Genomic DNA, 23,478 nt, shown 5'->3' with positions numbered 1-23,478 from the left:
TCTTACATGTAAATTTCATATAGTATATATGTTTTACATAATTACAAGTAAAATTATTCTGAAATGAGACTCACCAATCAATACCAATAGTCTCACCACGTAGTATCCATTCCAGTATCACCCTGTGTCAGCCAATCCGCTTTACTTTTTCAATAGTGGTCACAGTTCATTGAAATTGTGACACAAATTATCAGATTTGTCCAACCCCTTTGGTTAAAAGATGAGAAAGCTACAATTCACAAAGTTGCTTCCTGGCAGAATCAAGTGTATCCTTGACCAAGGTAAAAGCTGTTTGCTCTTCGACTCACCTGCGGTCTTCTCTAAAAACCCTTCCTCAATCTCCCTGGTCAGAATGAATCTCTACCTTGCTCTCCCTGCCCACAGGGTCCAGGGTGCCACTGTCTCCATCTTGAAATTTCTTTAACACCCAAAGGTCAGGTGTCCTGATCCCCCAGGGGATCTCATGGCAGGGTCTCAGGTTAACTGGTCACCCAGCATCAGGTCCACCCATCTGAGCACCTTGGTCCTCCCCTCTGCTGGTGCCTTGCTATGAATCTCAGCATTTCCCAGGTGAGTCGCTTCCCTAAGGACTGAGCTTACTGAACTCCACAGAGGAGTCCTGATGAGCAAGGCTGCATGTGGCCCAAGTCTTGATCCACAACTGCCAAACAACTGAAGATGGCTGGCTCCACGTGGACTACCCTGATATGAGCAATGCGACCCTATCCAGACAAAATAAATTCTCCAGGGATCTGAGGAAGAAGAGCCCATACTACAGTGTGGTACTGGCATGAATACAGACACACAGACTGGTGAAACAGAATTGAGAACACAGAAATAAACACATGCATGGCTTCAACTACTAACTGACAACACACTTAGTAGATTAACACACAGTGAGAAAAGAATGACATCCCCAATAAATGGTGCTTGAGAAGCTAGACATTCATATGCAAAAAAAAAATAAAATAAAAATGGACCCCAATCTCAAATGTTCACAAAAAAAACTAACTCAAAATGGGTTAAAGATTTAAAACTTTAAACTCCTGAAACTATAAAACTCCTAGAAGAAAACATAAAGGGGGAGAGCTCCTTGGTGGCTTTTCATCTGTGATATCAAAAGCACAAGCAACAAAGGCAAAAGTCAACAACAGGGACTATATCCAACTAAAAGCTCAGCAAAGAAGCAGTAACAAGTGAACCGGCAACCTACAGAATGAGATAAAACTTTTGCAAATTATGTATCTGATAAGAGGTTAGTATCCAAAACATAGATAAAACTCCTTCACTTCAACAACAAAAAACAAAATGATCTTATTTAACAATAGACCAATAGATAAAGGGCTTGAATAGACATTGTTCATTTCCAACAAAGACATACAAATGGCTCACTGGGACAGGAAAGGCTGCTCAGCATCACTCATCATCAGGGAAATGCAAATGAAAACCACAGTGAGTTATCACTTTACTCCTGTCAGCCTGTTCTGTAAAAAAGACAAAATAACAAACACTGGTGGGGACATGAGGAAAGAGAGTACACAGTTGGTAGGAATGTAAATTAGTGGAGTCACTATGGAAAAAAGTATGGAGGTTCCTCAAAATAAAAGCAGAACGACTGGGTTTGGTGAGAGAGTTTTCCTGGAAGGGCACCTATTTTTGTCAAGGGTATGATCCAGGTTCAAGCCCTCTGTATACCACATGGGAGTACCATGGTACTGGAAATGCTTTGGTGCTGTGGTGTCTGTCTCTCTGTGTCTCTCTCATTCTCTTTTTACCTGAAAAGAAAAATCAGTCTGGAGCAGTGAAAGTCCTAAGATGATAAACACAATTTAAAATAGGAAATAAAATAAGTAAAAGTAAAGCTACTATATAGTCCAGTCATCCCATTCCTGAGGATCTACTTAAGAGACTAAAGAACCATCTTGAAGAGATACCTGTACCCTAATGTTCACTGCAGCACTAGTCACAACAGTCATGATATGGAAACAAATTAGATGTCTATTAATGGAGCAGTAGAGAAAGGAAATGTTTAGGGGGCTGGTGGTGGTGCACCGGGTTAAGTACACATAGTATGAAGCACAAGGATCCACACAAGGATCCTGGTTCAAGCCCCTGGCTCCCCATCTGCAGGGCGGGAGGTTGCTTCACAAGGGGTGAAGCAGCTCTACAAGTGTTTATCTTTCTTTCTCCCTCTCTATCTTCCCATCCCCTCTCAAGTTCTCTCTGTCCTATCCAAATAAGTAAATAAATAAATAAATAAATAGGCCATGGGAGCAGTGGACTCAGTGTAGGCAAACTTAGAGAGAGAAAGGAAATGGTTAGCACACATACATCCCAGCACTGTGTCCCAAAAGTAAGCTGTCAGGGTCACATGAGGTCTAGGAGGATGGGCTGGGGCAGGTTCCTTGAGCCCCTCTACATACCTGCCCCCATACCACCCTTCCCTCAGGGAGCTTTAGCAAAGTGACTGTTTTGCCCCAGTGCTGGAGTGATAGCATTTAGACCCGACTGTATTTCCTAGTAAGTATATACACATTTTATCTTCTATGTCTTAAGCCCTGCTTTGTTAGATGTTAAGTGCCTGTAATCTGCTACCCACTTTTATAGCCTGCACTTAACACTTTTTTTTAAAGAATTTATTTATTTATTCATGAGAAAGGAGAGAAAGAACCAGACATCACTCTGGTTTATGTGCTGCCGGGGATTGAACTTGGGACCTCATGGTTGAGAGTCCAACTCTTTATCCACTGCGCCACCTCCTGGACCACCACTTAGCACTTTTTCCTATTCTTAATACACTAAAGCATTTCAATAGAAAATAGAGTCTCAGGCCACAGCTAGGCTGAGAGGCCTTGGGGGAGATGAGTCATCTCTCCCACTAGCACAAAGCCCTGGAAACCTCTCTGCTGCCAGCACCAAGATCCGCCAAGCCAGAGGTGGCCACCCACTATGGCCACTTTCACAAGCTTCTTCCCTGGGGCCTACAGCCCTGGTCTCAACTCCCACTTGCACTTCCATTTCTCTCTGGGTCTCCTGCCACTCAAGCAGAGCCCAGGACTTTCTCTCAGAGCTGATACTTTACACGTATTCTATGCTGCAGTGAGGTTTGCACTGACCGGGTTAAGTGGCTTGGGTTATGAAGATGAACATCCTTGGTGTGTTTTCAACCGTTGTAACTGGCTTTGAGAGAAAGTGAGGCTGCACAAGCAGCTCGTTGTTCCTGTTTCCAGGGGCAGCACAAGCACAGGCTCTGCAGAGGCTGCTCTTCAAGGGGCCAGGTGGTTAACTGCTCAGCTTTGCAGGCCATGTTTGGCCCTGCCCTCTTGGCAGAGAAACAGCCACAGCAGCACACGCAGGGATGAACCTGACATAGGTTACAACAAACTCAGAGCTGGCTCCTGGCTTCAGTCTGAAGACTCAGACTTTCAAGTATTAGAATGTAAATTAATTAATGGTGGTAGACAGCTCAGATGGTAAAGCATTCATCTGCCTTGCCAAGCTTGAGGCCCTGACTTTTTTTTTTTAATGCCAACAGGGTTATCATTGGGGCTTGGTGCCAGAATAGGAATCCATCACTCCCAGCAGCTATTTTTCCTTTCTTTCTTTCTTCTTCTTTTTTTTATAGAGCAGAGAGAAATTGGGAGACAGAGAGAAAGAGAAAGACAGACACCTGCAGACATGCTTCACCACTTATGAAGTGTCCCTCTGCAGGTGAGGTCTGGGGCCTAGAACCTGGGTCCTTGCACATTTTAACATGGCACTTACCAGGTGCACCACCATCCACCACCCAGCCCCCTGGATTTGAACCCCAGCACCACATGGGGGCACCACAGCAGGAAGGACATTCCATGGACAGTGGGGCAGTGCTGTAGTGTCTCTTCCTGACTGTGTGTCTCTCTCTACCCAGAATGAATGGGATGAAAAACTCACCTGGGGGCAGGGAGATCAAGCAAAAAAAAAAGTTATTTATTAGAAAAAAGGAATAGAAATGAAAATCTAGAGGCTCAGGAGACAGATAAACCTGTTAGGGCACATGACTTACATGCCTGAGGCCACCCAGCATCACCATACGGCACAGCTGAGCAGTGCTCTCTCTACATATCTGTCTCTCTCCTCATAAAAATAAGCAAATAAATCTTTTTTAAAAAGAATAAAAAGGGGGCGAGGCAGTAGCACACCTCCTAGAACACACATTACCACCCACAACAGAGGGTTCTGGCCCCTAGTCCCCACCTGCAGGGAGTAAGCTTCATCAGAGGTGAAGCAGTACTGCAGGTGTCTCTTTCCTCTCTATCTCATCCTTTCCTCTCAATTTCTGTCTCTATCCTAAAAAAGTAAAGAAATTCATCCTGCACGTACACTTTGCAGTGGAACAAACAAATAAAATGAAGTCGATTTTCATTTCTGCAGTCAAACGCTCTACCGCTGAGCTACACCCCAATCTTCATTTATGTGCAATGCCATTCTCCTCACCACCTCAGGGGCCGCCCTCTGTGAAAAGCCCCCTTTCCCTCCACAGCCCTGAGCCCCGGGCTGGAGCCCCTGCCCAGACCCGCTGGCCACTCACTTGGGTGTGTGCGCCTCGTCCACGCGGTTCCCCAGCTGGAACTCGTGCGACTTGCTCCGGTGCAGGGCCGTGAAGCCCGGGAGCAGGTGGATCAGCTTCCGGGAGGAGGGCGGCGGTGTCCCGGGTGGCTTCAGCTTGTTCTTCCTCCTCAGGGGCGGCGTGCCCGGCGGGGTCACGGTGGTGACAATGTTGGGGGTGCGCGGCGGGGTGCGCACAGCGTGGCGCTGGCGGGGCGAGGGGGGAAGCGAGCGGGGCCCCAAGTCCGGCGGCGGCGGGCACAGGCCGGGGTAGGCGTCCACCGTGAGCCTGTCTGCGGGCACAGGCCCCAAGTGGCAGTGATGCTGCTGCTGCGCGCACTTGGCGGGCGCCCGGGGGCTCTGCGCGAGGTGGGTGCGGACCCAGGGCGCGGGCTCCGGGGGGCACGCGGGGCTGTTCTCCTTCCCCGTCTGCAGCGTGGGCCACTGGATGGTCCAGTCTTGTTTGGAAAGGTTACCTCCTGGTGGAAGGAAGGAGCAGAGCAGAGGCCTGGTCAGCGTGAGGGTGGCGTGCACAATCCCCTGTCCATCGTCTGTCTGCAGCCCCCACTTTGCAGCACTTGGGGGGGTGACACGTGGGGGCGACAACCATATCCGGCTAGCTGTATGCTGGGGAGACAGCATAATGGTTCTGCATCATGCCTAAGGCTCCGAGGCCCCAGGTCCAGTCCTCAGCACCACCATAAACCAGAGCTGAGCAGGGGAAACTTCGCAAGCAGTGAAGCAGGGCTGCAAGGGTCTCTCTTGCTTCTTATCTACCCCTCCCCTCTCAATATATATCTGTCTCTGTTCCAGTAAGTAAATACTTTTAAAAATTCAAAACAAAAAGGCTTGCCATTTTGTGCAAACAAAATTCATTTCAGGCCCATTTGCCAAATAATGACTTTTTTTTCTTGTATCAAGTATGCCTCAGGCCCAAGACTGCATTTTTTAAGATTTCTTTTTACTTTTCTTAATATTTTTATCAGTGATTTAATATTGATTTACAAGACTATAAAATAATAGGGGTATAATTCCATACTGTTCCCACCACCAGAGTTCTGTGTCCCCATCCCTCCATTGGAATTGCAGTAGTTAGCCTAAGGTCACAGATATGGGCAGAGAGAGAGAGAATATTCCATTTTTCCTACAGTCCTGCCTTTAGTGCTTTCTAAGGTACACCTACAACTATTATTGCTTCCAAGTATCTTTCCTTTTTCCCTCCTTTAGATAGCACCTGATTTCCTCTGATGACTTTTTTGTCTCCAGGGTTATTGCTGGGACATGGTGCTGGCACCATGAAACCACTGCTCCTGCAGCCATTTTTTCCTTTGGGGTGCACGCCCCCAGGCTTTTTAAAGTCATTTTCTGGCCTGGAGGCAGCTCTTTCTTTCTTTCTTTCTTTTTTCCCTCCAGGGTTATTGCTGGGGCTAGGTGCCTGCACCAGGAATCCAAATGCTCCTGGAGGCTATTGTCTCCCTTTTGTTATCGTTGTGATTGTTGTCATTGTTTTTGGATAGGACAGAGAGAAATGGAGAGAGGAGGTGAAGACAGAGAGGGGGAGAGAAAGACACCTGCAGACCTGCTTCACTGCCTGTGAAGCGACCCCCCCCTCCGCAGGTGGGGAGCCGGGGGCTCGAACCGGGATCCTTAAGCCGGTCCCTTGTGCTTTGCTTAACCCACTGCTAATGCCCAGCCCCCGAGGCAGCTTAATAGTTTTGCAAAAGACTATCATGTCTGAGACTCTGAGGCCAGAGCCAAGCAATGGTCTGGTCTCCCTAGCTTTCCCTCTATAGCTCTCATTAAAATAAAACATAAATAAAATAAAAACAGCCTGGCTGTGGTCTAATGCTGCAAACCAGGGGCTTGGGGGTGAGGGTGGGCGTTGCGGTCCTGGGGGGCCCAATGCACGAGGACTTCAGCTGGTGGTGGCAGGTGCACAGGTAAGAAGCTGCACTCAGTTTGTCCTCTAAGTCACGTCCGTCAATGAAGTGTTTTGGGGAAGAACAAAAGGCTGTTTGGGGGTCGGGCGGTGGCGAGCCTGGTGGAGAGCAGAGGGGTGCTGAGGTGTCTCCCCTCCTTTCTCCCTAAGAGTGAGGAAAATGCTGGGAGACCACCGGAGGTGGTGGGGTCAAACAGATTCCAAAAAGCTCCTCGGGCAAAGCTAAAGCGCGGCTCTGGGAAAAGGCCTCGTGGTTACCTGTGTCTGCAGCAGAGGGTGGAGAGGCCCCCAAGTTCCTGGCCTGGACCCCACTTTGTACAGGCTGCATAGCCTCTTGTTCCCGCCCGCGAGGTTCTGTGCATTATTCGGTATTGATAAAGCAAAGAGAAACCCAAAGCCCGCCACTTCTGGCTGAGGAAAAGCCGTAAACAGTGGAGGTCGCTGAGGAGCCGGTGCGGAGACCTGAGGGACAAACATGTCCTGGCTTGTTCCGCGTGTCCACCTCAAGGCAGAAACCCCCTGGCAACAGAGTGCGCAGGCCACTGTGACCAATCACCGACCGCTTGGCAACTCTTCACCAATCAGAGCTGCACGGACTGCAGGTCTGATTTGCATAAAGGGAATCTGAGCGCAAACTTGCCCAGGTTTTTGTTTTTACTTTTCTTAACAAGCACATTTTTTAATCTTTTAAAATTTTTTTATTATCTTTATTTATTGGGTAGAGACAGCCAGAAATCAAGAGGGAAGGTAGTGGTAGAGAAGGAGAAAGACTGAAAGACACCTGCAACACTGCTTCACCACTGGCAAAGCTTTCCCCCTGCAGGTGGGGACTAGGGGCTCCAACCCGGGCCCTTGCACTTTGTAACATGTGCGCCCAACCAAGTGCACCACCACCCGGCCCCAATGAGCACATTCTTTTATATATATATATATATATATTTAAACCCTCCCAGAAAGCAATTGGAGATATTTGGGGTTTCTTCCCTAGGCTGCTATACTAAAGCCCAGTCTTTCCTTTCTCCCAGTTCAATCGTGGTTTATTTAGAGAATATTTATTGAGTTAATTTATTTAGAGAACAATTTGGATGGATAGGCAAACTAATTGACCGAAGACAGAATAATTTGTAGGTTAGTTCTGTGGGGTCTGCGAATGCTCTTTTTTTTTTCTTTTTGTTCTGTATAAGTTAGTGGTGCCACTGGGGAAATATCTCATCCAGTGAACTTCGGGACATGCATGTCTAAGACTCCTGGTTTGATCCCAGTGTCTCAACTACCAGAGTGGTTCTCTAGCTTCTCTCTCTCACATGAACCAATCTCTTTGCCTACCTCAAATGAAATAAAATAAACACTAAAAATTAAAAATTAGGGCTAAAAGACAGCATAATGGTTCTGAAAAACTTTCATTCTGTGGTCTGTAAGCTGGTGCAATGGATAAAGTGTTGGACTCTCCAGCATGAGGTCCTGACTTCAATCCCTGGCAGCTCATGTACCAGAGTGTTATCTGGTTCTTTCTCTCTCCTCCTATCCTTCTCATTAATAAATATTAATAATAATAATAAAAGACTTTTATGCCTGAGGCTCTAAGATCCCAATGCCTCAGGCTCTGAGGTCCCAGGTTCAGACCCCAACACCACTATAAGCCAGAGCTGAGCGGTGTTCTGGTGCCTGTCTCTCTGTTTCTGTCTCTGTGTCTGTGTATCTTCCTCTCTGTATCTCTCCTAAGTAAATAAATTTAAAAGTAAAAACTAACGTAATTGGAATAGCTTCTTCCCTTTATGCCATTTGAGCTTATGAAAGTTTTCATGGGACTGAGCTATAATGACACTGTACAGAGATATTTACATAAGTTCACCCACACCCACATACTACCTCTGAAAAGGGAATGAAGTCTTTCATGGACCCTGTCATCATGACCCCCCACTCAACAGCCTGGCCCTCCCCTACTATCCCGTCACTGGAAAGTCCATAATTCAAATGTCCAGAAAGGTAAAGTAACTCACCACTTATGCCTCTGAGGATCCCATTCGGGCCAGTTCAGTATGATTTAAAGACTTTTCAAGGTCAGTTTTCCCTTCCATAGAAATTTTAATACCTAACCCCTGGGTGCAGTCATGAGCCATGCAATTCTGAGGCCCCAAACAAACTTGATGGTGGAGGGTGGTTGCTATAACTCAACTAGACTTTGTTTCCCAGTCAGTGTGACCCTGCAGAGAATTATACTGAGTAGAAATGAACGCCAGCCCTCTAAAGTGACTCTGCTTATAGACCACTTTTGAAATGATCACCTTATAGGAAAGGAAGCTCAACTGGTGGTTGTCAGGGTGAGGGATGGAGGGCATGGGCAGAAGGGAGGTCACGGTGATTCCAAAAGGACAACACAAGGAAATCTGAAGTGCTGGGACACTGTGTTGTCTGCACTGGAGAGAGAGATGGCAAACCACAGAAGTACCACTGCCCCTGACCCAAGTGTTGGCAGCAAAGATGGAGAGAAGTTGGGGGATAGAGGGCATCGCTGGAAGGAAAAGTAGAACTTGGAAGGAGGTAACAGTGATCCCCCCCATCACAGGTCAAGGAAGAGGGTCCGGGGCAGAAATAAATGCCAGCTTATAGCCACTTATAGCAATAACTGTAATGATTAACGACCACAGCAAGACACGTTTATAGACCTTTAGACAGTCAACGAAATGCTTTCACAAACATTGACTCACCACTCTATGTTTAATTAAAACAGCTCATTTTGTTATTACATGTTCATTACAGAGAAATTTGAAGTTGAGATCAGAAAAAAGGCAATGTTGTTTTCGAGCCTCACCATAAATCCTGTGGAGCCAGCCAGATGGTATGCTGTACATATAGATTTCTTTCTTTTCTTTTCTTTTTTAGAAATGCTATTTCATGGTTTGTTATCTGCTTCCTTCACTTGTGTTGGGACTTTTTTTTTTACATCATACTTAATTTTTATAATTCTGAGTGCAAAGACTTTGATGTCTACTTTGCTTTTTTTAATTTTGTTTTGAGTTCTACTTTGTTGACAAGGAAAGAAATGTGCAGAGTTGAGTGGTATACCCAGTCTAAGGCAGGGATGAGAACTGGCATCCAGGATTCAAACCAGAGGACCTCGCTGACCAGAGACACTGAATCTGGCCATACACAGATCAGCCAAATGAGCAGAGATGCTAGAGTGAGGGCCATTTTCAAGATATTGTCCATTATTTCCTCCCCGTCCTAGCAAATCACTATCGCTATGGTGTCTATTCTCATCACAAAAATATGAGCCAGTGCCTAAGAGTTGGATGCCTTAGCCCCAATTCTGGTGCTCCCACTTGTGTGCTGTGTGAACCTGGGAACTTGTCTAAACCTCTGAGTCTTGGCTTTACTATCTGTGAGATGGTATAGTAACAGTCCTGCCTCAGGGGAACAATCTGAGGATCAAATGCAAATGTGCTGCACACAGTGCCCTGCACCCAGCTAGCACTCCACCCATACATGCTGTCTACTCTTAATGTAATTCTCAGCACCATAGAAAGATGGCACCACTTCCTGTGTGGAGTGCACAGAGTGCTGAATGCTGCTCAGGTGTCAGATGCTGGAGTAATTCTCTGTGCTTCTAGGAAGTGGGTGCTTAGGGCAGTTGAAGAGCTCCAAGTGCTGGAGGCAGACAGAGAAGCAAGCCCAGCTCAGTTTCTGCACCAGCAGGAAGCTCTTAGCAAATACAAACTTAGGTATCAAATTAGCCTAGTCAATCTATTCATAATCGGTGTTACCTGAGCTGGACTCCAAGGCCAAACAAGTACTTTAGGCATTGTTGCAGAAGCTTTTGGCAGCCCCATGTAAAATGGAAAGGATGCTGGTTTGGGGCTCAGGCATCTGGCTTGGATCTCTGCTTCTACCACTGTCATGGTCTTGGGCAAGATACTTGACATCTCTGGGTCTTGGTTTTAAGGAAGAATTGTAAAATAAGAATGATCATGTCTCCCTTGGAGGGTACAAAGAACAAAATTTATTCATTCATCCACTCATTCAGATAGTGGACAAATATATGAATGAATGCCTCTATATACTAGGCTTGGGTCTACCCTTTCAATCCTGCCATTCTCCTGGACTGAAGTCCTGGCTCCCAGATTGGCACACATGGTGGCTGGTGGTACCAGTCACTGCAGTGAGAAATATGGGCAATGACAATAGAATGTAGAGGTGGCCAGCTCAGCGTCAGGCAGGCCAAATCGGAGGTCCCTGCAGGCCCCAGAAGCAGGTGCCTCAGATGCAATGGAATTTCACCTGCTGCTCCTTCTCCAGAGAGCCCTGAACCCTGGTTCAAGCCCCTGGTCCTCACTGGCAGAAGAGAAGATACACAAGCAGTGAAGGAATGCTGCAGGTGCCTCTCTTTATCTCTCTTCTATCTACCCCTCCCCCTCTCAGTTCCTCTCTCTCCTATCAAGTAAAAAATAACAGTAAGAGAAAGGAAGGAATAAAAGCTAGTATTTGGAGGTGCCTATCAGGCCCAGTTAGGAAATTCTGTGTCTCTCTTAACTGCCTTGTTAGGCAGAGTTATTGAACTCTTTTGTAAATGATGCTGAAGCCGGTTAAAGTTCCATAACCAGTACTAAGTTAGACTCTCACTCTTCCCTACTATCACAAGGCATCCTGCAGTTGAGTTGGGACCCAGAGAGAGAGAGAGAGAGAGAGAGAGAGAGAGATCAAAGAAACACTGAATCAACCTTTCCCAAGAGTCCTTGCTGCAAAGTTGTTTCAATGTCCATCTGAGAGATGAAAAAAGGACAGAAACCTCCACACCCTGCTCAGTTCCCTCCTCCATCACACTCTATGCTAGTTCACCCTGCATCTAAAACCAGGAGCGTGGGGGCCACAGCCTTGTGAGCCTGGCTTCATTCTCCACACCGCCAGCTGCTGCATTGACGGGATGCAGCCTCAGAAGAGTCTCACTGATGGGCTACATCCCATTAACTCTCTCCTTCGCTCTTTTGATCCTGTTTTTAATAAAGTCTGTAGTAGGGGAAAAAAGGTAATTTTTCATTTTAAATAGGGGAGGTGTGGCAGCAAGGTGCTGGAGGGTTATTAATCGCAGCCCTCGCTATCTTGTCATTCGTTCTCAGGAAAATCGTCTTTTTTCAGGACTTGAGATGGGTGGGGAGAAGGGAATCAATTTTAAGAAATGAAAGGGCTGGGGGCTGATAAAAGGCATTTCAAGGTGGATGGGGGTTTTCTTTTGACATTCTCTGATAAGGGGACTAAGAGAAATAAAATCAGAGCTCCAGGGAGAAGTCTAGCCAGGTGACTCAACTCTGTTAAAGTTTTACAAATTGGCGAGTGTGGGACTGAGAATGGTGCCGGGTTTCAGAGCTGGCCTTCAGGACAATCCAATCTGCCAGCTCAGAATCGCCCCTGCCTGTCACTGTAGTGGCTGTTTCAGAGTGTCTGTTGGTTTAGACCCATAACTTTCCAGCAATAAGCAGCTTTCACACACTGCCTGACTATGTCAAGTGAAGTCACTGATGGGGCAGCAACAAACAGTTCCGCTTTATTCCTCATCACTCTGTACTGCTGTCTGACAGGAGTCATTAGTAAAAGCAATAAAATAAATAAACAAACAAAGGAACAAGGATAATTATTATTGGGGGCCGGGAGAGAGCTCTTTGAGTAAAGTGAGCTACCACATCTTACTACTCAGGAGGCTCTGGGTTCAAAGCCTGGCACCACATGGACAGCACTGGGAAGCACCAGGGATGGTGGTGCCTCTCCTCTCCCTCTGTCTGTCTGTGCATGCCCCTGCCCTTCCCCCTCTACACACACACACACACACACACACACACACACACACACACACACACAATTTAAAAAGTGAGAAAGTTCATCCAAGTGCAGTGTAATTGCACAAGCACAAGACCCAGCCTTGGCAAGAAAGAGAGAAAGAGACTGAAACCAAAACCAAAAACTGAAAGAAATTGGGCTCATGAGGTCACTTAGTGGTCGTTTCATGCACAGGTAAGACCCTGGGTTCACTCCCTTTAGAATAATTAGAGTTACCATTCATTGAGCAGTTACTATGTGCCTAGTAGTGTTCCAAGTGTTACCCTATGTAGAAAATTCTGCCGCCACCTCCACTTCACAATGGAAGGATTGGAAAATTATCAGAGAGACTGAGATGTCTGAGAGTACAGGGCTGCTAACTGGTAGCATGGGGACCCCAAACTGGGTCTCTCCCTCTCTTCACCCCAGCTTTCCAAGACCCTTCTCTCCCTCTCCAGGAACTGAGACAACAATCCCTTGCAAATCTGCAGCTTTTTTTTTCTTTTACCAGAGCATTGCTCAGCTGTGAATTGAACCTGCTACCTAGGAACCTCAGGCATGAAAGTCTTTTGCTGAAATACTATGCTATGGGGAAGCAATTACAGAAGCCAGACCTTTCACCTTCTGCAACCCACAAGGACCCTGCTCCCAGAGGGATAGAGAATGGGAAAGCTATCAGGGGAGGGGATGGGATATGGAGATTGGGTGGTGGGAATTGTGTGGAGTTGTACCCCTTCTACCCTATGGTTTTGTTAATTTATCTTTTCTTAAATAAAAAATAAATTAAAAAAAAGAAATACTATGCTATATCCCCAGCCCAGGATGAACTGCTGTATAAAGACCTTTGGGGACTATGCCTTCAAATCCTCTGAAAGGCAATGGGGATACTTGTTTTAGCCACAGCCATGAAATCTGAAGTCTAGGAAGAGTTTGGTTTTTTTTTTTAGTTCCTGGTTCAAAGTACTTGCAAAATGAAGTAAATCCAGATGGGGGGCTGGTGTGCATGGGGTGGGAGGGAGTCACCGAAACAATTCAACATGGATGAGAATCTCAATCTAAAACCTCACTTGTGAGTTTGGCATCCAGCCAGAGCATGGATCCCTGTCCCAGGATGTCTCAAAGTAGAACCAAACAAAGGCACTGGCCCTGCTCTGTGTAGGCTGTCTGGTCTACTTCTCTGGGCAGGAGGCAGGGACCAGGGGAGTGAGACACCTTAGTATAGGAGCTTCCTCCAGGGCCATAGCACCTCCCATTAGTGCTGGGCTCCAACCTGATTCCAGGGAGTCATTTTAAGCAGTGAATCACCTACAAAAGGCTCAGAAATAATAAAGGGCATGGCTCTGGATGCAAGGCCAGGAACAGGGACACAGGTCTGCAGTGAGAGCTAAAGCAGGGAGGCACCATGGCGTCTAGTTTATCCCTCACTGAGCATGGCAGCACTCAGCACACGGAGGACAGGTGTCAGCCACACTCCTCTGCCTTTCCCACCCTGTGTGAGCTCTCAGAAGGAAGACTCTTCCTTTTCCAGAACTCTCTGCTGCTCCGCGGCACTGCCTCCCTCTGAGGCACAGGCGTCTAATGTGGGCAAACTCAGGAAAACTGTGAGCAGCATTCCATGGCCTAGAGTGCTCCATGACAGTCTGTTTTTTATCTCTAAGCAGCTCAAGGAGGGAGTGGGTTTCCCAGTCCTGCCTTCTGTCATTGTGTAAATTTCACCTCCCAGCTCTCCTCCCAGCATCCATCCACAGAGACCCTGGCTGGCAGTAGGGCACTAGCTCAGCTAACCCTCATAGTCTTGCCCAGGACACAGAAATAAGGATGCTTACCAATAAAAAGAAGAAGAAAAAAACAATTTCTCAATTTCTGTCATTCTGTCACCATCCAAAAATAAATAAATGTTTTTATTGGGGGGATTAATGGTTTACAGTAGATATAGTTGTTGATACATGTGTAAAATTTCTCAGTTTTCTACAAAACACTCACCCCCAGCCTAGGTCCTCCTCCACCTCATGCACCAGGACCGGAGAGCCCTCCCCCCAGGGACCCAGAGTCCTTTACTTTGGTGCAATACACACACCGAGCTCAGTCCAAGCTCAACTTTGTGGTTTCCTCTTTCTGTTCTACACACAATGAAATTATTAAGAATGATAAATTCACCTTCTTCATCTCATCTTGGATGGAGCTTGAAGGAATCATGTCAAGTGAGATCAGTCAGAAAGAGAAGAATGAATATGGAAGGATATCACTCATCTTTTTTGAAAAGTTAAGTACCATATTACCATATGATCTAGCAGTGCTCCTCACAGGTATAGGACATACTCCAAAAGAAATGAAGTCAGGACGAAATGTCGACTAATCATGAACCTAAAGGCTGGAACATTGCAGATGAAGATTTGGGGGTCTCCGTTTTGTAGATAGTAGACCTATTTTAGTTATATTACAAAGGGCCCTATGGTTTTTGTCAGTGTTTCCTTTTTATAAATAAAAAATTTAAAGAGAGAGAGAAAGAGAGAGAGAGAAATGAGTCAGAACTCAAACCGATGCTTCTACAACAGTGTTTACAGCAGCCTGTTCATAATGTCCCAAAGACAGAAACAACTCAAGTGTACATCAACAGATAAATGTATAAGCAAAGCCTGGTATATTCCACAACCAGGAGTATTATTCAGCCATAAAAACAGATGAACTACCTTAACACAGATGAATCTTGACAGCGTGATGCTGAGGGAAATGAGCCAAAGAAAGACCAGTGTTACTATGTTCCCATTTATATGCCGGCCCTCCACACAGATCTGAGGAGAAAGAAGGGAGACAGTGGCAGCTTGCTTACTGGGCCCCAGGCACAAAGTTGGTACCAATAATCCATTTTCTGCCAGCAGAGTTATTTCTCAGTGCCTGTACTATGGTGCCAGCACCACAGTAGCCATTTCTTTTTCTTTTTTCTTTTCTTTTTTTTTTTTTTTTTTTACTTTTCTGATACAGACAGAAACAGAGAGAAAGAGGAAGAGATATAGAGAGAAACCTGCAGCACTGCTTCACCATTCATAAAGTTTCCTCCCTGCTGCAGGTGGGGACTGAGGACTTGAACCCAAGTCCTCAAGCATGGTAATGTGTGTACTCAACCATGTACACCACTGCCCTGCCCCCCAATCAATGTTTATGTGGGTCACAAACCCGCCAGCTGACCCCTTCCAGTACCCAGGCAACATCCTACACCCAGGCCAGACATGACGCAAACCATCTCTAGAGAACACTTCTGCATGGAGATGCTCTCAAGCTAGCCCAGAGATAAAGAAAAAACACAAAACTAAAAATATCCCTGAAGGTCTACGGAATAATTAAACCTTTTAAATTGATAAAAATCATCAACTCAGGCAGAACTAATATGTGCAGATATTAGAGAGACGAGGATGCTCGTGGCAACAGCTGTGTAGCAAGCTTCTCAGCCCCTGGGCAGCCTGGTGCTGACAGACCAGGAGCCAGACCTGAGCCAGGCAGCAAGGAGCTCATCCTACAGACATGTACTGAGTACTTACTGCACAGCAAGTACCTGCCTGTGATGTGCTGGGAGCCTTGGGAGGCTTATTATCACCTGCTTCTGGATCATTCCTCCTGGGACACTGCAGGTGGGACTCCATTACCAAGGGGGAGTAAGGAAGAGAGTATTTTCAAAGTACTTCCTCTGCACCATCTGAGAACCATGCTAGTTATTTTGCCTGTCCTATCTCATTTCCTAAATTTTTTTAATTGAAATACAACATAACATTTATTTCAACAGAGGACTCAGAATTTTTCATTTCTTTTTCCTTTTTTTTTTTTTTTTTGCCTCCAGGGTTATTGCTGGTGCTCAGTGCCTGCACTATAAATCCACTGCTCCTGGAAGCTATTTTTTCCTTTTTGTTGCTCTTGTTATTTTTATCATCATTATTATTGTTGTTGTTATTGATGTTACTGTTGTTGGATAGAAGAGAAATGGAGAGAGGAGGGGAAGACAGAGAGGGGGAGAGAAAGATAGATACCTGCAGACTTGCTTCACCACTTGTGAAGCAACTCCCCTGCAGGTGGGGACTCAGAATTTTTATGTAAGTATGGCTGCTATTGTCATCACTGAAGATTCACTTTTTGGATCTTTTGGACCTTTTCTAAAAGAGAGAGAGAGAGAGAGACCGAGACCAAGACCACAGCACCAAAGCTTCTCCCACACGGCAGGAGCTGGACATGAACCTGGATCACATACATAGCAAAGCAGGTGCACTACCCAAGTGAGCCATTTTTCTGGCCCTATAAACTAAGCATTATATGAAAGCCCTGGGTCCTTACAAGTTAAGACTGATTATAATGATACGATCACATGGAATTAAGAAACCAGAACAAGGGGCCGGCTGGTGGTGCATCTGGTTAAGCGCACATGTTATAATGCCCAAGTACCCAGGTTCAACCCCCTGGTCCCCACCTGCAGGAGGAAAGCTTTGGAAGTATTGAAGCAGTGTTGCAGGTATCTCTCTGTCTCTCTCCCTCTTTATCTCCCCCTTCCATCTCGATTTCTAGCTGTCTCTATCCAATAAATAAATAAATAAATAAATATTTTTTTAAAAAGAAACCAGAATAAATGGGTGGAGGTTGTATAATCCACTCTGAGCTCAAATGCCAAGTATCTTTTCCCACCCCTACCCCCCTTTTCAGGATGAGTCCTCACCCCTTGCTCTCAACCACCTCTGCCTTCCCACTCACACAAATTCAAAGTGTGTTTCTGGGGTCAGGTGGAGGCACAACTGGTAAAGTACACAAGGACCCTGGTTCACCCCCAGACCCCACTTGCAGAGGGAAAACTTCATGAGCAGTGGAGTAGGCTGTCTCTCTCTCTCTCTCTCTCTCTCTCTCTCACACACACACACACACACACACACATTCTCTCTCTGCCCCCCTCTTGCCATATTTCTCACATCTCTATCATAATTTTAAAAATGTGTATTTCCATGTTTTTCCTTACTCTTGTTGTTATAGATGGTGAGGTCTGTATACATCAAGTTGGTCTAGTTCAGCCCTGGCTCTGTGGTACCTTGTAGATTTCTGGCACAGAGCAGGCACTCAATGGTGTGTGGGATGGATGGATGGATGGATGGATGGATGGATGGATGGATGGACGGATGGACGGATGGACGAAAAAAACCACATCATTTGGCATAAAAGGAGCCTTCAAATGAGTACTGTTACTAATTCATCAAACAGACTAGTGTAACAGATTAGTGTAAAGACTAATCTGCTAGGTCTCTGTGACTAGAGTAGACTGGTTATGTGTCTCGGGTGGAGGGAATAAGACTAAACTGCAGCAGAAGGTTCTCAGAGTACCCACTGCCCACTGGTGAGTGCTCCTCTGCAATGACTCCTACGCTAGCAGCCAGTTAAAGCAGCAGCTCCCCAGCACCTCACTGCCTATGGATGTTACACTGTGTTGGGAAATGATGGGGAATGAAAGGGACGTGGTGGATGGACAGCTGCTGTGTGAGCTCTGCTACTGTCAGACAGAAGAGAAGCTAGACTTGTTTTCTTTTTTTTAATATTTATTTATTTCCTTTTGTTGCCCTTGTTGTTTTATTGTTGTAGTAATTATTGTTGTTATTGATGTCGTCTTTTTCCTTCTCTTTCTCTCTCTGAAATAATGCTGGAGAGATAGCTCAGCAGATAAAGCATACACCTTGCCCTGCATACAGCCCAAGTTCAAGCCCTGGCACCACATGGGAGACACTATGATACCACAGAAGGCTTCAGTGTTGTGGTGTCACTACCTCCCTGTCTCTCTCAAATGAAAAAGCTGCCCCAGTGTGGTGAGGTCTCAGTGCTATGCACTCTCTCTCACACACATTAAACACTTAAGCAGGGTAAGGGAACCCTCCTGCATTGCTGGTGGGAATGTAAATTGGTCCAGCCCTTGTAGAGAGCAGTCTGGAGAACCCTCAGGAGGCTAGCTATGAACCTACCCCATGACCCTGCAATTCCTCCCTGGGAATATATCCAACATTTATGTTTACAGCAGCACAACTTGTCATAGCCAAAACCTGGAAGTACATAGATATCCAACAACAGATGAGTGGCTAAGCAAGTTGTGGTCTATATACACAATGGAATACTACTCAGCTATTAAAAATGGTGGATTCATCTTCTTTGCCTCATCCTGGATGGAGCTTGAAGGAATCATGTTAAGTGAGATAAGCCAGTAAGAGAAGGATGAATATGGGATGATCTCACTCATGGAAAGAAGTTGAGAAACAAGCACAGAAAGGGGAAACACAGGGGTCCGTGGTAACACAGCAGGTTGAGTGCACATGGCCCAAAGCGCAAGGACCAGCACAAGGATCCCAGTTCAAGCTCCAGCTCCCCACCAGCAGGGGCGGGGGGGTCACTTCACAAATGGTGAACCAGGTCTGCAGGTGTCTATCTTTCTCTCCCACTCTCTGTCTTCCCCTCCTCTCTCAATTTTTCTGTCCTAGCCAATAGCAATAACAATAACAGCAACAAGTGCAACAAGGGTAACAAAAATGGGGTAAAATGGCCTCCAGGGGCAGTGGATTCACAGTGCAGCCACTGAGCCCCAGTGATAACCCTGGAGGCAAAAATATAAAGGGGGGACACAAAGTAAAACTTGGACTGGTGGTGTATTGCACAAAAGCAAAGGACTCTGGGGTAGAAGTGAGGAAAGGGGGTTGGGGGAGAAGGGGAGTTTTCAGGTCCTGGTACACAATGATGGGCCTGATTTGGGGGTGAGAGTGTTTTACAGACACCTATCTTGATGAGATGAGAAATTGTACCCAAGTGCCAATAACTGTGCTATAAACTATTAGCCTCCCAATAGCAAATAAAGGGAGAAATGTTAAAAAATTTAAAAAAGCAAAAATCTTGAGCTGGAGAGAGCGCCCCCACAGTGTGTTATGTGCACAAGGCCCTGAGTTCATTTACTGAGGCCAATTTTAAAAAGGAGAGAAGGTCTTGGGGCACTGCATGAGATGGGGGGGTTGAGTCAGGGCACCATCGGGAATGATACTCACTGGTCAAGGGATCTTGTGTAGAGCAAGACCCACCCAGACCTGGCACAGAGCCCTCACCTCCCCAGGGTGCGCTCTCAGGGTCCTGGTCACTGGGATTAGTCAGCGACCTCTCCCAGCCCCAGGCCCCAGCTCTGTCTGTGTGTGACGCACTCTGGCCGCTGTCTCTCCAGAGCAGGGAGCTGTCATGATGAGACTGATAGGCACCATCCCCAAAATAACCAGTTATTCTGATGTTGGTGCGTCATCCCTAAAAATAACCAGGTGCCTTGGAAGTGACAGCACCATGGCAAGCGAGGGGTGGCATCAGACACACACACACATTGACAGCACCATGGCAAGCAAGGGGTAGTATCGGACACACACACACACTGACAGCACCATGGCAAGCGAGGGGTGGCATTGGACACACACACACACACATACTGACAGCACCATGGCAAGCGAGGGGTGGCATCAGACACACACACACACACACACACACACACACACACACACACACACCACTTTCACTGGAATGGAAGATTCAAATGCATCACCTTTAACCAGCAAGGGAAAAGAGCCTCTGTCCTCACTCTCTCCTGTGAGGTGACAGAGGTGGCATCCTCTCAGAAGGCTCTTGTCAGGAGGCAGTCCACATGGGGACAGAAAGGCAGCCTAATGAGACTATCAGAGAACACACCCCACCCTGCCTAATAGTTCCCCCAAATCACACAGGCACTGACTCCCCCCTCTTCTGCCAGCCTGCCTGGATACACCTCCCTCAGCTGGGACCAGGCTGCCATCCCTCAGCAGATAGGGGACCCCAGGCAGCCCTCCCTACCAGGCACGCCTCACTCCCGGCCTGGAACAACAGCTGAGAAGATCTGCCAGGCCAGCCAGTTGAGTGAGGACTCATTCTATTTCTGTGCCAGTCTGCTCCTCTCCCTCTCAGATTCCAGAGCTTTGGAAACCTCAGACTTTTCAGAAAACAGATCAAGTGCCATCTTTTAGCGACACTACCCTCCCTCGTCTCCTTGTGACACCTGCTCTGAAAAGTGATGATAAGCTTGAGTTCCTCATGCAGGGAGAATCCCCAAAAGCAATACAGAACCTTCTTGAGGCCCAGAATGTAAGCTAGTCCCCACGATATGGGGTCACACTGACTCGCAGACAGGAGAGCCTAGGGTCGGGACCAATGGGCATGGGGGATCTGAGCCCGAGTGTGGGTACAAGCCCAGCTTCTCACCAGGCATACAACTGTGAGTCTCAGTTTACTAGTCTGTACACTGGAAGGAATAATGTCAGTGGGCAAGAGCTAAGGAGAGACTAGAAGGGAATCATTCAGCAAGCAGCACTCATGCAGGAGGAAAGGATGGAGTCCTGTTCTCTTGGTGCCCCCATCATGTTCCTCAAAGGCTGGCAGATGCCCTGCATGTTTCCAGACCTGCATCATGCTCCACGCGACTCCCCTCAATTTTTTTTCTTTTGCCACAGTGGTCAACACTGAGACTAGTCATGCCTGCATGACTCCACTGCTCCTAACAGTCTTTTTTTTTTCTTTCCTACAGAGCGAGAGTGGAAGACAAACAGAGAGAAGGAGAGAAGGATCGAGAGGCACCACAGCAGTCCTCCACTGTTCATAAAGCTTCCCTCCTGCAGGCAATCCCACTTGGTGGCCTGGAGCTCGAACCCAGGTCCTCACACATCCCAAAGTGTGTGCTCAACCCAGTGAGCCACCTGTTGACCCCAAAACTTTCATTTCTCAAACCATTTCCTTTTATGTTTAATTTTAATTGACATATGAGACAGAGAGGGGGGGAATACCAGAACACTGCTTGCCTCTGGCATATGGTGCTGCCAGAGACTGAATCTAGGACCTCAGGGGCCTCAGGCATGGAAGTCTGCCACACTGCCCTGGTGCCACCTCCCCTGGCCCGGGCTTACAATCTCATGCTCTAACACATTAGGGCATCCCAGTCCTTCCATAAAGCTTTTGACCCATGAGAACATTGTCTTATTGGACAAAGAGCATAGAATTCAGAGTATAACTGACCTGGGTGCAAGTCCCAGTGCTGCAGCCTACTAACCATGCAGCTTCAATGTCCCGTCCCAGCCCAGTGCTGCTGTGACACACAGATGGTGATGCCTGATACCCAGAGCAGGTGTCAGGATTCACACTAGACTCCCTGAGTTCCAAAACCTGGTCAGAGTTCAGGTGAGAATCCCCGTGTTTCCCCTTTACAGAGTGGCTTTAGCAGGATGAGAAGCGCCAGGACTGAACATGAACACACCCTGCACTGCCCCCCTCCAGCTTTTGTGTGATGAGGTGCAGCCCCCAAGTACCTGCCGGCAGCCTGAGATCATTTTCTGCACCGGCTCACCTGTTTATCTAAAGTGCTTGCTAAGTGCCAATTTCAGAACCAAGGCAGCCCTGAGCAGACCAGTCTCACAGGACAAGAAACCTTCACATAAGGACAGCGCTGTGATCCCTCCATTTAAACACACACAAAAAGCTACCACAGGATTCAGTTAGCTCACTCCTGACAAGCCCCCTGCAAAAAAAAAAAAAAAAAAAAAAGACTGGAAACAGACATGCAAAGAAATCCTTGCAGACTATGTTCACAGCAGCATGACTGACAGTACCCCCAGTGTCCATTAACAGATAGATAGAGAAGTAAAGAGTGCTCCACACCTAGGCATAGACCCAACGGACATGAAGGCACTTGTACTTAAAGATAGCCACACCCCTGTCTTTAATGCAGCACTACAGCCCGGTCCTTAGGACAAAGTTTTAGATACAGAGATGCTGGGTCTACGGCCATACCACCCTGAACACACCTGAGCTCATCTGATGAAGAGTGATGCCGGTTATGTCACATTTGAATGGAGGTCACAGAACTGTGCACTTAAGATGCTTTAAAAGGGGAGTTGGGTGGTAGTGCAAGGGGTTTAGCGCAGGTGGTGCCAAGCACAAGAATGAGCGTAAGGATCCTGGTTCAAGCCCCTGGCTCCCCACCTGTAGGGGATTCACTTCACAGGTGGTGAAGCATGTATGTAGGTGTCTTTCTCTCCCCCTCTCTGTCTTCCCCTCCTCTCTCCATTTCTCTGTGTCCTATCCAACAATGATGACATCAATAACAACAATAACTACAATAATAAAACAACAAGAGCAACAAAAAGGGAATAAATATTTTTTTAAACTTTTAAAGATGCTTTAAAAGGAAAATCTTGCAAAGTTTATATTTTGTCACAATAAAAATCCATGAACAAAGCGCAGGTGGTGCAAAGCGCAAGGACCGGCGTAAGGATCCCGGTTCGAGCCCCCGGCTCCCCACCTGCAAGGGAGTCGCTTCACATGCAGTAAAGAAGGTCTGCAGGTGTCTGTCTTTCTCTCCCCCTCTCTGTCTTCCTCTCTTCTCTCCATTTCTCTCTGTCCTATCCAACAACAACGACATCAATAATAACTACAACAATAAAACAACAAGGACAACAAAAGGGGATAAAGAAATATATTGAAAACTTTAAATAAATCAAATAAATAAATAAAAATGCATGAACATATATGTATATGTACATACAGGCACACACATATGCATAGATGGTGAGCATCCACATGGCAGAGACACAACAGTGTCTCCAGTCCAGTACAGCTACTTTCAGACTGTGTGGCACTGGACAAGCCACCTGACATCTCTAAGCCTGTTTCTTGCCAATGCTGTGCTGAGGGCTTTTGTGAGCATGGATGCAAACCCACCTGCCTAACACTTGGTGCTGAATAAAGAGGGAGGGTTGTGGGGACTGGGGGGGTCTGGTGGTGGTGCACCAGGTTAAGTACACATAGTAAAAAGCACATATAGTATGAAGTGCAAGGACCTGCACAAGAATCCCAATTCAAGTCCCTGACTCCCTACCTACAGGGTGGGTCGCTTCACAAGTGGTGAAGCAGGTCTGCAGGTGTCTTTCTCCCTCTCTATCTTCCCTCCCCTCCCAATTTCTCTCTGTCCTTTCCAATCATAAGAAGAAGGGGGGGGAGGGCCTCCAGGAGCAGTGGATTCATAGTGCTGGCACCGAGCCCAAGCGATAACCCTGGAGGCAAAAAAAAGAAAAAGGAAAAAAATTAAAAGG

General features: G+C 46.7%; 1 protein-coding gene across 1 annotated transcript in view; it reads right to left on the bottom strand.

Annotated features, from left to right (window-relative positions):
• KSR2 (kinase suppressor of ras 2) overlaps positions 1-23,478 on the bottom strand; it is a 387,866-nt gene that overhangs the window by 214,965 nt on the left and 149,423 nt on the right. Inside the window, exon 4 of the mRNA XM_060193018.1 lies at positions 4,568-5,063. Coding sequence (XP_060049001.1) covers positions 4,568-5,063 — 496 coding nt within the window. The remainder of the gene's footprint in view (positions 1-4,567; positions 5,064-23,478) is intronic.

This window comes from Erinaceus europaeus, chromosome 6, assembly GCF_950295315.1.
Source record: "Erinaceus europaeus chromosome 6, mEriEur2.1, whole genome shotgun sequence".
Classification (NCBI taxonomy): domain Eukaryota; kingdom Metazoa; phylum Chordata; class Mammalia; order Eulipotyphla; family Erinaceidae; genus Erinaceus; species Erinaceus europaeus.
This window is presented reverse-complemented; position numbering and strand designations above follow the sequence as displayed.